This window comes from Periophthalmus magnuspinnatus, chromosome 22 (genome assembly GCF_009829125.3).
Source record: "Periophthalmus magnuspinnatus isolate fPerMag1 chromosome 22, fPerMag1.2.pri, whole genome shotgun sequence".
Classification (NCBI taxonomy): Eukaryota; Metazoa; Chordata; class Actinopteri; order Gobiiformes; family Gobiidae; genus Periophthalmus; species Periophthalmus magnuspinnatus.
Genome location: NC_047147.1, coordinates 3,720,736 through 3,735,318, shown reverse-complemented (window position 1 = coordinate 3,735,318; position 14,583 = coordinate 3,720,736). Strand labels below are relative to the sequence as shown.

Genomic DNA, 14,583 nt, shown 5'->3' with positions numbered 1-14,583 from the left:
CAAGGCAAGTTTATCACAATAAAGTTTATCACAATTACCACCAATCATCATAAAATGAACTTAAAAGAAAAGAGGCAGAATAAAACCCTTTCAGTCACATGCAGCTAAACAGAACCATTTGAGCCTGGATTTAAACATGCAAAGTAGAGGCCAGTCTCACATCTTCAGGAAGAATGTTCCAGGTTTTAGCTGCTGAAAACTCAAATGCTGATTCCCCATGTTTAGCCCTGGTTTAGACCTGGTTTAGTCCTGGTTTAGTCCTGGTTTAGTCCTGGTTTAGTCCTGACTTTGTACTGGTTTAGCCCTGTCTTAATTCGAGTTTAGTCCTGGTTTAGTCCTGGTTTAGTCCTGACTCTGGGTACCAGCAGGAGGCCCGGACTAAACCAGGACTAAAACAGGACTAAACCAGGACTACATCGGGACTACATCAGGAGGCCGGTCCCTGAAGTCCTCAGAGTGTGAGATGGTTCATGTGGCTCTAACATGTGGGAGATGTTCTTTGGTGCTGGTCCATGGAGAGACTTGTTACAAGCAGAGCTGCTTTAAAGTCTATTCTCTGAGCCACAGGAGCCAGAGACCTGAGCACAGGACACATGTGTGAAGTACTTCCTGGTTCTAGTCAAGACCTGAGCAGCAGTGTTCTGGATGTACTGCAGGTACCACAACAGTCATATGTACTTTAAATCATACACTGTCCAGTCACACTTAGACTCCCATAGAGTGTATATATAAATGGACATAGCTAACGTGCAAGCTGCTGCATTCCAAATGGGAACCGGGGGTGCGTGCTGTTTAAGGCTGTTACCTTAAACAGCCTCCCTCCGGATTGGCTCTGTGTATCACACTGTATTACAACACAAACCTGCATTTAAACAACATATTTTATCTGCCCACATCTGTATTAAATATGATTGGCCAAAAGAATGTGGTGATGTCATCTGAAACCCAGTAATGGAGGAGACATTAAAACAATAGAGCTGGTAAACAGATATGAGAGGCTTGTTCTGTTGTTTTAATACAAATCTTGGATTAATAACATGTTTTTACTTTGTGTCTAAAATATACTTTTGTCTATTTCAGTGTCATGAGTAACACTTTCATAGTCTCCCATTACTTTAGGTTTATTGTTGACCTCTAGTGGCCACAGAATGTACTGCAAAACATTTCAAGCAGCACCTCAAATGAACTCAACCCACCCTAAAAATCATGGCTACTGTGAGTAATTGAGCAATAGACTAAAGGACTAAACCAGGACTAAACCAGGTCTAAACCAAAACTAACCCAGGACTAAACCAGGACTAAACCAGGACTAAACCAGGTCTAAACCAAAACTAACCCAGGACTAAACCAGGACTAAACCAGGTCTAAACCAAAACTAACCCAGGACTAAACCAGGTCTAAACCAAAACTAATCCAGGACTAACCCAGGACTAAACCAGGTCTAAACCAAAACTAACCCAGGACTAAACCAGGTCTAAACCAGGTCTAAACCAAAACTAACCCAGGACTAACCCAGGACTAACCCAGGACTAAACCAGGTCTAAACCAAAACTAACCCAGGACTAAACCAGGTCTAAACCAGGACTAAACCAGGACTAAACCAGGACAAAGTCAGAACTAAAACAGAACTAAAGCAGGATTAAACCAAAACTAACCCAGGACTAACCTAGGACTAAACCAGGTCTAAACCAAAATTAACCCAGGACTAAACCAGGTCTAAACCAAAACCAACTCAGGACTAAACCAGGACTAAACTTGAACTAAGACAGGGCTAAACCAGGACAAAATCAGGACCAAACCAGGACTAAACCAGGACTAAACCAGGACTAAACCAGGTCTAAGCCAGAAATAAACCAGGACTAAAGGAGTATTAAACCAGAACTAAACCTGGATTAAACCAGGACTCAATTGGGACTGCCATAAGAATATTTGTTATTGGTGCTTTTCAGATTCGATGATGATGTCATTCTCTCAGATGGAGTAAGTATTATCTAAAAGGTAAATTCACAAACTTTGAAAGTGGCAACTGTAGAATTCTGCATTTGAACCAGAATATTTTGAACAGTGTCCATCTGTATTAAATATGATTGGCCAAAATAATGTTATGATGTCATCTGAAACACAGACGTCCCACACATCTGTGTTTGGAAATAAAATGGACTTGGGTTAGTCTTAGTTTAGTCTTTTAAGTTTAAGTCCTCCCAGAAACAGGGAGAACATGCAAACTCCACACAGACACAGAGAACATGCAAACTCCACACAGACACAGAGAGAACATGCAAACTCCACACAGACACAGAGAGAACATGCAAACTCCACACAGACACAGCGAGAACATGCAAACTCCACACAGACACAGAGAACATGCAAACTCCACACAGACACAGCGAGAACATGCAAACTCCACACAGACACAGCGAGAACATGCAAACTCCACACAGACACAGAGAGAACATGCAAACTTCACACAGACACAGAGAACATGCAAACTCCACACAGACACAGAGAGAACATGCAAACTCCACACAGACACAGAGAGAACATGCAAACTCCACACAGACACAGAGAGAACATGCAAACTCCACACAGACACAGAGAGAACACACAAGAACACACTCCACACAGAAAGGCCCGGGCGTCTCGGGGGTCAAACCCAGAACCTTCTTCCTGTGAGGTGTAAGTGTTAGCCAGTATACAGGTCAAAGAAGTACTGAATTTTGTTACTTAAGTAAAAGTACAGATACAGGTAAAAAGTTACTCAAGTAAAAGTAAAAGTATCACATGAAAAAACTACTTAAGTAAAAGTATTTAAGTACCTGTTTAAAAATGTACTTTAAGTAAAAGTCTTTCACACAAGTGTTCATTTGTTAAAGTGTAAATGTAGTGATACTGATTCAAAATGAGGCATATTTTGTTCAACAGTAACAATACAAAACAATTTCTTATTTTTTCTTCTGAATTTTGTGTATTTATTTTTGTTTTGGTCAAAGCCGAAGCTTGAACTAAAAAACTTTAGTCAGGATGTTTTCATGAAAATGTAAAAAATTACCCTTCAAATCACATGAAAAGTACTTTTACTTTTCAGTCCTGTTCAAAAATGCAGTTGAGTAGAGAATACAGATACTGCTCTCAAATGTAGTGAAGTAAAAGTAAAAAGTATACACTGTAAAATGTACTTAAGTAAAGAACAGATACTTGAAAATTCAACTTAAGTACAGTACTTGCACCGCTGTTATAGACCCTTCTATTTGTTGTGTAAATGTCTGGATTTGATTGTTGTTCTGAGCGATATGTGGCGCTGACCTGAGCAGGCGTAATTCTGTGAGCAGGGTGGGGTTCTGCTGGGCCTTCTCTGGGGTCGGCTGTGACGCCTGCTCATGCTCCAAACGCAGCCTCTGGATCTCCTGCAGAATCTCCCTGAACACAGCACCAGCACATCAGGCTCGGCACAGTTTTATATTTATATGTATTCATTGGATAGGGTCTGACTATAAAAATGAACATGAGGATGAGGGCGACCCCTGTCTGCAGAGGTGGGCACTACTTGTGTAAATCCACTTTTTTACACAGTCTATGGATTTGATCTGCATAAACTCTATAGTGACTTGAGCTTTATGTTGGTGAAATGAACATTTGTGTCTCTTGCAGCTCCTTCAGATATGATTTAGTTTGTAATAATAATTTGAAGCATTACATCGTGGCTACTCTACTACCTCTCCTTTAAGATCCCATGAGTCTGACCTATTCTTGTTCTCCAGTTCTGCGATCAGTTGTCTTTGTTGTTTGTTTGCATCGAAGTTGAAGCCGAGGTCGGTGGGAGGGCACTGCTGCTGCAAAACAGAAAAATAAAACACTTTAATATTTTATCTCCTTAAGCAAAAAAATTCAAAACGTCTGTGCTCCCCCAGAGAGAGATGAGGAGAGAGGAGGAGGGGAGATGAGGAAAGAGGAGGAGAGAGAAGGAGAGAGGAGGAGGAGGAGAGAGGAGGAGAGAGAAGGAGAGAGGAGGAGAAGAGGTGAGGAGAGATGAGAAAAGAGGAGGAGAGAGGAGGAGAGAAGAAGAGGGAGGATGAGAGATGAGGAGAGAAGAGAAGAGAGGAGGAGAGAGGAGGAGGAGGAGAGATGAGAAGAGAAGAGGAGGAGAGAAGAGGAGAGAGGAGGAGAGATGAGAAGAGAGGAGGAGACACGAGGAGAGAAGAGGAAAGGAGGAGGAGAGAGGAGGAGAGAAAAGAAGAGAGGAGGAGAGAAGAGGAGAGAGGAGGAGAGAGAAGGAGACAGGGGGAGAGATGAGGACAGAGGAGGCGAGAGGAGGAGGAGAGAGAAGGAGAGAGGAGGAGAGAAAAGGAGAGAGGAGGAGGGAAGAGGAGAGAGGAGGAGAAGAGAGGAGGAGAGATGAGTAGAGAGGAGTGAGAGAGAAGTGAGAAAGAAGGAGGGAGAAGGAGGAGGGAGGAGGAGAGATTAGGAGAGAGGAGGAGGAGAGATGAGGAGAGAGGAATAGAGAGGAGGAGAGAGGGGGAGAGAAGAGGGGAAGAGAAGAGGGGAGAGGGGGAGGAGAGCAGGGGAGAGAGGAGGAGGAGAGATGAGGAGAGAGGAGGAGAGAAGAGGAGAAGAGATGAGGAGTGAGGAGGAAAGAGGAGGAGGACAGAGGAGGGGAGAGGAGATGAGAAGGAGAGATGAGGAGAGAGGAGGAGAGATGAGGACAGAGGAGAGAGAGAGGAGAGAGAGAGGAGAGAGGAGGAGGAAAGATGAGGAGAGATGAGGAGAGAGGAGGAGGAAACATGAGGTGAGAGGAGGAGAGATGATGAGAGAGGAGGAGGAGAGATGAAGCGAGAGGAGGAGAGACGAGAGAAGAGAGAGGAGGAGGAGAGATGAAGGGAGAGGAAAAGAGATGAGAAGAGAGGAGGAGGAAAGATGAAGAAAGATGAGGAGAGATGAGAAGAGAGGAGGAGGAAACATGAGGAGAGAGGAGGAGAAATGAGGAGAGGAGAACTAGACAAAACTCTTAAAAGATCATTTGTGTTTGTATATTCAAACTAAACTCCATGTGTCGGCTGTAGACACAGAGCACATGACTCACCGTGGAGTTTCCTGCCTCGGCCGCTAACCTCGCCGCGTACCGAGCGATGAGACGGTGCTCCTCGTCCAATCGGCTCGGACTCTCCAGGACACTACAGGAACACACGGAATAAAAAACACTTCAAATGTCTGAAGGAAGAACATTTGGAGACTTCTTTAGGGCTTGGAAATGAATCAGGTCACAGCTGTGGGATTGAGAACTAACAACAGTCACAACAGTATAGGCACAATTTAAATACTGAGCTGCACCACCGGCCCTCTGACCTACACCAACATTAACACTAGTAAGACGGGTTAAGAGCTTTGCCAAAGAGCACAATGACAGAACTTGGTCCGAGTGGGAATCGATCCATCTGTAGGAGCGGGAATCCAACTTCTCTACGAATGATGTTTACGCTGAGAGAGGGATTCAAATCGCCAACCTTTGGATCAGTGGACAAACGCTAACGCACATATAGTAATACCATACTGGGAAAAAGTTACACAGTGTAGCTTTAATTTCACAGTCTTTGAATTTGTGCCAAGCTTCAGCCTCGACCAGGACGTTTAGGGCCTGTTTCAGATCGTTACTGATGGGACTGCAAAATATAATCTGAGTTTTGTTTTGGAATAAACCCCAAAATATAAAGATGGATTTATTTTTGTCACGACCCGACCTGCGCCTCAGGATTTCAGGGTTCAGGTCATGTGACTGGTTTAGTTTTGGTTTAGTCCAAGCAACAAAATGTAAAGGCTTTGACCCTCGATAAATAAGTTACGTAATGATGGTTTACAAGTATCTATACGACCGGTCAAAAGTCAAACACACTCTCATGTTTACCACTTCCTACATGTTATATACACACAAAAGACATCAAATATATGACGTAAGATATAAGGAATTACGTAGTAAAGAAAACATTTTAAATAACGCTACAATAACGCTACAATAGTCTGCATCCATCACAAGTAACATACCATGAGAAATAAACTATTGAATGTAGTTTGTGTTAGTAAGAATAATAGTACGTGTTTGTGTCAATTTTGCTATAGCTAGGTTAGCGCTAGTTAAATAGTGCAGCTGATGGCTGATCACAGCATATCCTTTATCAGATCCTTTTTCTGAGGCTTTCTCAGGTTGGTTCATGTGTTTTTTTATTAGTCATATAACTGGCACATTTATTATTCATTCGTTGTTAATTTTACTTGCAGTAAAAAATAAAAATAACAATAAAGTAACAATAATAAACAATAAAGTTCATCACTCAGACACCTGCAAATTGTACGGTAATTGACGTTTTAGTGACTTTTTAAAAAACTGTAAACCTTGGTTTAATAATTATCGTGATAATATCGTTAATCGCAATTATTTTAGTCAAAAATAATCATGAGTCTAAACTTTTATATCGTCCCATCCCCAGACTGTGTAAAGAAGTGGACTAAGTGAAAGTGACGTCACCCACAGCGTTCAGTCCAGTCAAATGAAGCTCATCGAGGCTAGAGCAGGTATAGGAACTGCGAGGTTCCAACCACGAGTATCATAGCAACCAAAGAGCCTATCAGGAGCGAGGCTGTTGAAGGTAACGCTCTTTCCCGGATGCATCACTGGTTTAGCAGGGAGCTGGTGCTCAGCAATCAAACATGTTGCTAACGTTAGCGGGTTAATACGAACATTTAAGACCAAAATGAGTCTGACAGCAGCAGTTACAGAGAGAGGGGACACAGTTTTTCAAGAGAAAGTGAACTGAAGCCGATGGAGCCGGAAGCACGCCCATGTTCACCTCCTATTTGGAATGCAGCAGCTAGCAGGTTAGCTATGTCCATTTATATAAACAATCTATGATTAATACAAAGACTTTTGCTTGTCAAATTTACCAAAGTTTGTTAGCAGTTATAAAATGAACAGTTTAACACAAACACAGATCAGTTTCCTGGGAACCGTCTCACTGACTTGTTGTCTTCTCTGAACTTTAGGCATGAAAAATTGAGAACGACTTTTAGCTGTTTTGGGGCTGTGGTCAAATCAAGGGAATAAACTGAGACGCTTGCCCTTAGATGAGCTCTGAGCAGTGAACGAGGGAGAGAGGAGAGAGGCAGGAGAGAGGAGAGAGGAGAGAGAAGAGAGGAGAGAGGGAGGAGAGAGGGAAGAGACAGGAAAGGAGAGGAGAGAGGGAGGAGAGAGGAGAGAGAAGAGAGGAGAGAGGGAGGAGAGGGGAAGGACTGACAGAGGGGGAGAGAGGAAAGATGGAGGAGAGAGAGAGAGGGAGAGAGGCAGGGAGAGGAGAGGAAGGGGGAGAGAAAGGGAGGAAAGAGGGGGAGAGAGGAGACAGAGAGGCAGACAGAATAAAGAGGAAAGAGGGAGTGGTGAGGTAGAGAGAGGGAAAGAGGAGAAAGGAAGAGAGAGATGGGGTAGGGAGACAGAGGGGAAGTAGAGAAAGACTGACAAGGAGAGAGGAAGTGGAGCAGAAAGAGAGGGATGGGGGCATGGTAGAAAAGGAGCTGGAAGGAGAGAGAAGAGATGATGAGATGATGGAGAGAGGGGTGGATGGAAGGGATAGAGAGAAAGAGAAAAGAGAGAAGAGAAAAGAGAGAGGGGAGGAGGAGTAGGAGAAGGCAGTGCAGTGTCAGCAGAGTGTCAGTGGGAGCAGGTCTTAAAGGGGAAGTCGGTTTTGCAATATTCAAAAATGGGCCAAATGACGCAGCTCTGGAGTCAGAGATTATACAACTGTGGACAAGTTCTGCCATGTCCTTGAGCAAGACCATAAACTGTATATCTAAATGGACTTGGCTAACCTGCTAGCCACTGCGTTACAAACAAGAAGTGATCATGGGCGCACTTCCAGCTCCATCAACTCTGGCTCCAATTCACTTTCCATTGAAAAGCTGTGTCCCCTCTATGTAACTGTTACTGTCAGACTCGTCATTTTGGTCTGAAATGTTCGTATTAACCCGCTCTACATGATCCTGTTTTTGTTATTTCACTATTGTGTCTCTAAATCAATATATGAACATTAACTTTCCCCGAGGTCCCTCCCTTTAGCGTTAGCAACAGGTTTGTTTCAACAGCCTCGCTCTGGATTGGCTGTTCGGTTGCTATGAATTCAACACATGGGAATAAAAAACAAAGTACTATCGTTTAATGTGGAAAATCACTGCATATAGTCTAAAGAAAGAGTGTTTTTATTATCATTGTGGTATCGGAATCGGTATCCAGTCTATTCCTTAGTACTGAAATCGTGCTAGTATTTCGAGCTTTTGGACCATTGTGTCATATTTTCACTGTGGTAAAGTTAGTCTCAAAGTGCAGACTCCTCTTTGACCTGAGCCTTTGTGAGTCATTCTGATCTAAACCTCCATCTTAGTTTGAGTTATTCTTGGATTCAAAATGTCTGACATCTCTGAGATGCAGGAGTGACGCACACACAGAATGTCAACACAAATGTTACTGTCTTCAATGTGAGACATGAGAACACGTATGGGTTTAGGGCTGTCAAAAGTATTGAAAGTCAGACACTAATCAATACTAAAACTAGTATCGAAACTAGATACTCAATTTAACAGGTACAGAAAAACAGGTACTAAAAAAATCCCAACACAGGATAAAATGGGACCTTTTCTGAACAGTTTTAGGATGATCTAGAGCTGTAGGAGTAACTATAACATATAAGACTTGATTTGATACAGGATTATTTTGTGAAAGAATAAATATAACCAGAACCAAGAAAGTTCATCACTGTGAGTAGTGGTCAATCCCAGCATAGAACAAGGATAAATGTCTTTAGCAATTTAAGATACACTTAGGAACACCAGGTCTAATCCAGGACTAAACCAGGTCTAAACCAGGTCTAATCCAGGACTAAACCAGGTCTAAACCAGGTCTAAACCAGGAATAAACCAGGTCTAAACCAGGACTAAACCAGGACTAAACCAGGTCCAAACCAGGTCTAAAGCAGGTCTAAACCAGGTCTAATCCAGGACTAAACCAGGTCTAATCCAGGACTAAACCAGGTCTAAACCAGGTCTAAACCAGGACTAAACCAGGACTAAACCAGGACTAAACCAGGTCTAAACCAGGTCTGAACCAGGTCTGAACCAGGTCTGAACCAGGTCTAAACCAGGACTAAACCAGGACTAAACCAGGTCTAAACCAGGTCTAAACCAGGTCTAATCCAGGACTAAACTAGGTCTAATCCAGGACTAAACCAGGACTAAACCAGGTCTAAACCAGGTCTGAACCAGGTCTGAACCAGGTCTAAACCAGGTCTAAACCAGGTCTGAACCAGGTCTGAACCAGGTCTAAACCAGGTCTAAACCAGGACTAAAGCAGGACTAAACCAGGTCTAAACCAGGACTAAACCAGGACTAAACCAGGTCCAAACCAGGTCTAAAGCAGGTCTAAACCAGGTCTAAACCAGGTCTAATCCAGGACTAAACCAGGTCTAATCCAGGACTAAACCAGGTCTAAACCAGGTCTAAACCAGGACTAAACCAGGACTAAACCAGGACTAAACCAGGTCTAAACCAGGTCTGAACCAGGTTTAAAACAGGACTAAACCAGGTCTAAACCAGGACTAAAACAGGTCTAAAACAGGACTAAACCAGGTCTAAAACAGGACTAAAACAGGACTAAACCAGGTCTAAATCAGGTCTAAACTAGGTCTAAGCCAGGTCTAAACCAGGTCTAAAACAGGACTAAACCAGGTCTAAACCAGGTCTAAACCAGGTCTAAACCAGGGCTAAACTAGGACTTAACCAGGTCGAAAGTAGGTCTGAACCAGGTCTGAAACAAGTCTAAACTTGAACTAAAACAGGACTAAAACACTAAACACTCAGATGGATCTTCCAGACGTCATCACTCATCACCTGCTCTTAATAAAGCCCATTATATAAAGCTGTCCTCCTTTCACTTCCAAACAGCATTTGACATTTGCTGAAATGATTCCCAGAGCTTTGGCTCGAGTCGGTGACATTTACAGAGGATGAGCTCAGAGCAGACGGAGCTGCAAACACAACAAACAGTGAAGAAATGTGGGCTCAAGACTCCATCTGCCGGTCAGACCTCATATAACAGAGTTTACGGCAGAAGTCGCAAAGAGGAAAACAGCTCTAGAGCATAGACTGTATATGTAAATGGGCATAGCTAACCTGCTAGCTGTCACATTCCAAACAGGAAGTGGTCATGGGCGCACTTCAAGCTCCATTGACTCTGGCTCTAATTCACTTTACATTGAAAAACTGTCTCCTCTCACTGTAATTGCTGCCGTCAGACTCGTCATTTTGGTCATGTTTGTATTAACCCGCTCTACATGATCCTGAGGTTTTTATTTCACTATTGTGTCTGTAAATCAAGATATGCACATTAATAACAGACAAATCAGGCACCTTCTTTCCCTCAGGTCGCTCCCGCTAGCGTTAGCAACAGGTTTGATTGATCGTGTTGCTAAGCACCTGCTCTCTGTTAAATACGGTGGTGTGGGCAGAAAAGGGCGTTACCATCAACAGCCTCACTCTGGACTGGCTCTTTAATTGCTATGATACTCGCGGTCGGAATTCCAAATGTGGAACTTTGCTCCAAATTGGCCCCTATAACTGCTCTAGCCTCAATGAGCTTCATTTGACTGGAGCCGAACGCTGTGGGTGACGTCACACTCACTTAGTCCACTTCTTTACACAGTCTATGGTCTAGAGTTCAACAATATTGGGAAACATTAGGAAATACTGCTAAAACCAGATTCATTTTTCACAGGTATCGATACCGAAAAAGTCCCATTGACAGAAATGAATCTTTCCTGAATATGTTTAGAATGATGTTGAGCTGTATCAGAACAAGTATAAGACACATAGACTAGTATACACCCATGGATCACATTCTGCTGTCTAAAGAAAGTTCCAGAACAATGCATTAAACTTATCTATCTCCATGGAGACCACCAGCGGCCACCTCAGGTCAAGTTACAGGTCAAATCTGTGGAGAACCCACTCATAATTTTCAAGGTGTTTGTTCAGCGATAAAAAGACACCTGTAATGCTGTACTGTGGAACTTTTTTAGTGAGGGGTTTATAGGGTTTGCCTGGAATGATCCATAGTGCACCTTTAAACATGCATAAGAACATTCACATTTGACAGACTGAAATATGAACATCTAAACCCATATATTTAAAAACCAATGCATTTCAATCTATATCTGGAGTGTGAATGCAGCTCTATAGATCATCAGAAGTGTGTAGAATGCCTTACTCTGGTACATTCTCACATCTCCATGGTGCACTGTGTCACTTTTCTGTGTATTTATTTACGGAGTGCTGCAGACACATTATCTCATTATTCAAACATCGACCTAAACATTAGCGTGAAGATATGCTTATGGGAGTGGCCTCTGAGCAAATGAATAGACACTTATCCACCTCTCCAAGCTCCATCGACTTTGGCTCCAATTCACCTTCTATTGAAAAACTATGTCCCCTCTCTCTGTAACTGCTGCTGTCAGACTCGTCATTTTGGTCTTAAATGTTTGTATTAACCCGCTCTAAATGATCCTGAGGTTTTTATTTCACTATTGTGTCTGTAAATCAAGATATGAACATTAATAACAGACTCCCTCTTTCACTCCTCTCCTCTCTCCTCCTTTCTCTCTCTTTTAGATCATCAAATTAAAGTTCGTCCCTCTCCTCTTTCTCCTCCCTTTCTCTTCATCCCTCTCTCTTTCAGATCATCAAATTAAAGTTCCTCCCTCTTTTCTCTGTGACAGTCGAACACATTTTTCATCTAAAAATAAACTTGCAACGGCGTTCTGCGAAATATGTGTCAACTGTGTGACTCCTCGAAACATCAGAGCCACGGTCTGAATCAATATATAAATGGACATAGCTAACCTGCTAGCCAAGCAGGAAGTGATCATGGGCGCAGTTCTGGCTCCACTGACTCTGGCTCTAATTCACTTTCTATTGAAAAACTGTGTCCCCTCTCTCTGTAACTGCTACTGTCAGACTCGTCATTTTGGTCTTAAATGTTCGTATTATTCTTTATATAGACTATGATCATTATAAACCATCAGCCGGAGTTAAAAACATCAGGAACAAAAATATCATCGAAATATATATAGACAGAAATGAATATCTGAGTATTTTTGTGTTTATACCGATGACAAAATCCAGATAATATTTCGTCCATTTTTCTATTGCCTTTAGAAGTCTTGTTTGAGATTTTAGAGTCACTACTTTTATACCACCAAAAATAAGTATTATCATCGTATCTCACACTGGTCCACTCTTCTTCCACTATCTAAACGTCTCTGTCCCTCTTCCTGTTTGATTCTTACCTCTTGTTGGGAGTGTGCCCCCCGGAGGACAAGAGCAGCGTGTCGTTCATGTTGTGGATGGCTGCTTTCGGCTGACTAAAATAAAAAAGATTGTTACATTTAAGTTTTTCTTAAGTTTTTGTTTAATACTTCTACACTGAGGGAGAAGAGGAGGAGGAAGAGGACAACGAGAAGGAAGAGCCTGTTGGTATTTGGTTAATATTTATGGACAAACAAATTTCAGAAGAGAATCAAACGGAAAGGTACAGGTTAGGTTAAACTGCAGAGGTACTGAGGGAAAACCACAGACTGTATATATAAATGGACATAGCTAGCATGCTAGCTGCCACGTTCCAAATAGGAAGTGACGATGGGCGCACTTCTGGCTCCATCGAGTCTGGCTCCAATTCACTTTCTATTGAAAAACTGTGTCCCCTCTCTGTAACTGCTGCTGTCAAACTCGTCATTTTGGTCTTAAATGTTCGTTTTAACCCGCTCTACATGATCCTGGGGTTTTTATTTCACTATTGTGTCTGTAAATCAACACTCACTTAGTCCACTTATTCTACACAATCCTGAAAACTGCTCTGTGATTCTCTGTGGTTCACCTGTTGTTGAGTGAATTATAACCTCACAGTGGGAGGATCTACTATTGTGTCTGTAAATCAAAATATGAACATGAATAACAGACACATCAGGAGCCTTCTCTCTCTGAGGTCACTCCTGTGGGTGTTAGCAACAGGTTTGATTGACAGCGTTGCTAAGTGACTGCTCCTTGATAAACCAGCGGTGTGGGTGGGATGGGGCGTTACTGTCAACAGCCTTATTCCGGATTGGCTCTTTAGTTGCTATGATACTCTCAGAATTCCATATGTGGAACTTGGCTCCAAATTGTCCCCTATAACTGCTCTAGCCTCAATGAGCTTCCTTTGACTGGAGCTGTGGGAGACGTCACACTCACTTTGTCCACTTCTTTATACAGTCTGTGGGGAGGACTGAAGAAAAAAAGCAGCTTCATCATATTGCAAAATAAAATCTAAATAAAATCAAATACTGAGCTAATACCACCTCTACTGTAACTAACACTATATATATCACCATAGCCACAGATGCCCTGGAGCGGACTGACACACACGGCTAATATTCTGTGGCAATAGTCTCTCTACCAACGAACCATCTCTCAATCCAACACACACTAACACTTTTATAAAGACACATTGGGTAGTGTCTGGCCAATAGGCACAAGGACACAACTACACAGCAATCATACCAGCAACCTCAGCCAAGTTTAAAATGACCCTAATGTTAGACATGAAGCTACTACCACAGTACTATAATTACTACTGTTAATACTACTACTACTGCTACTACAACTACAACAACTACTGCAACTACTGCAACTACTACTACAACTACTGCTACTGCTTGTCTGCATATGACTGAAAGGACTTTGTTCATATATTTCCACTTTCCACGCAGATTTTGCAGTCTGGTCTGAAATGCTATTTATATTGTGAATCCTGGAAATCAGAGTCGGCCATATTGATTGCCCCCCCCCCTTTCTGCCCCTCTCTCTCTCCCCTTCCACCCCCTCTCACTGTCTCTCTTTCTGTCCCCCTCTGTCTTTCCCTCTCTCTGTCTCTCTCTCTCCCTCCAACCTCCCTCCGTTTCTCCCTCCCCGTCAACTTACATCTCTTTCTCTCCCTCCATCCCCATCTCTCCCTCCTGCCATCTCCTACCCTCCCTCTCTCTCTTTCTCCCTCCCTCTGTCTCTCTCTCGTTCCTTATCTCCATTTTTCTCCCTCTATCCCCCCTCCATCTCTTCCTTCCTCCATCTCTTTCTAACTCCCTCCCTCCATACATCTCTCTCTCTGTCCGTCCACCCCCCTCTCTCCGTCCCTCCATCTCTCTCTCTCCCCCGCTTCCATTTCTCTTCCTCCATCCCCTTCTATCTCTCCCTACATCTTTCCCCCCTCCATCCCCCTACGTCTCTTCCTCTCTCCATTTCTCTCTCTTCCTCTGTCTCTTCCTCCTCTCTCCCCCCTCTCTTCCTCCCTCTCTCCCTCCCCCCTCTCCTCCTCCCTCTCTCCCTCCCCCCTCTCCTCCTCCCTCCGTCTCTCTCTCTCTCTCTCTCTGTAAAGGTGATTTAAACTCTCATTATCACATAAGCTCAGAGCCGTGTGTTGTTTGTATCATCAGCTTTTGTCTATTTTTACTTCGGCCTCTTTAA

General features: G+C 43.0%; 1 protein-coding gene across 1 annotated transcript in view; it reads right to left on the bottom strand.

Moving 5' to 3' along the window:
- dtnbb (dystrobrevin, beta b) overlaps positions 1-14,583 on the bottom strand; it is a 61,336-nt gene that overhangs the window by 21,538 nt on the left and 25,215 nt on the right. The window contains exons 10-13 of the mRNA XM_055231252.1: positions 12,375-12,449; positions 5,078-5,168; positions 3,742-3,830; positions 3,304-3,417 (exon numbers count right to left, since the gene is read on the bottom strand). Coding sequence (XP_055087227.1) covers positions 3,304-3,417; positions 3,742-3,830; positions 5,078-5,168; positions 12,375-12,449 — 369 coding nt within the window. The remainder of the gene's footprint in view (positions 1-3,303; positions 3,418-3,741; positions 3,831-5,077; positions 5,169-12,374; positions 12,450-14,583) is intronic.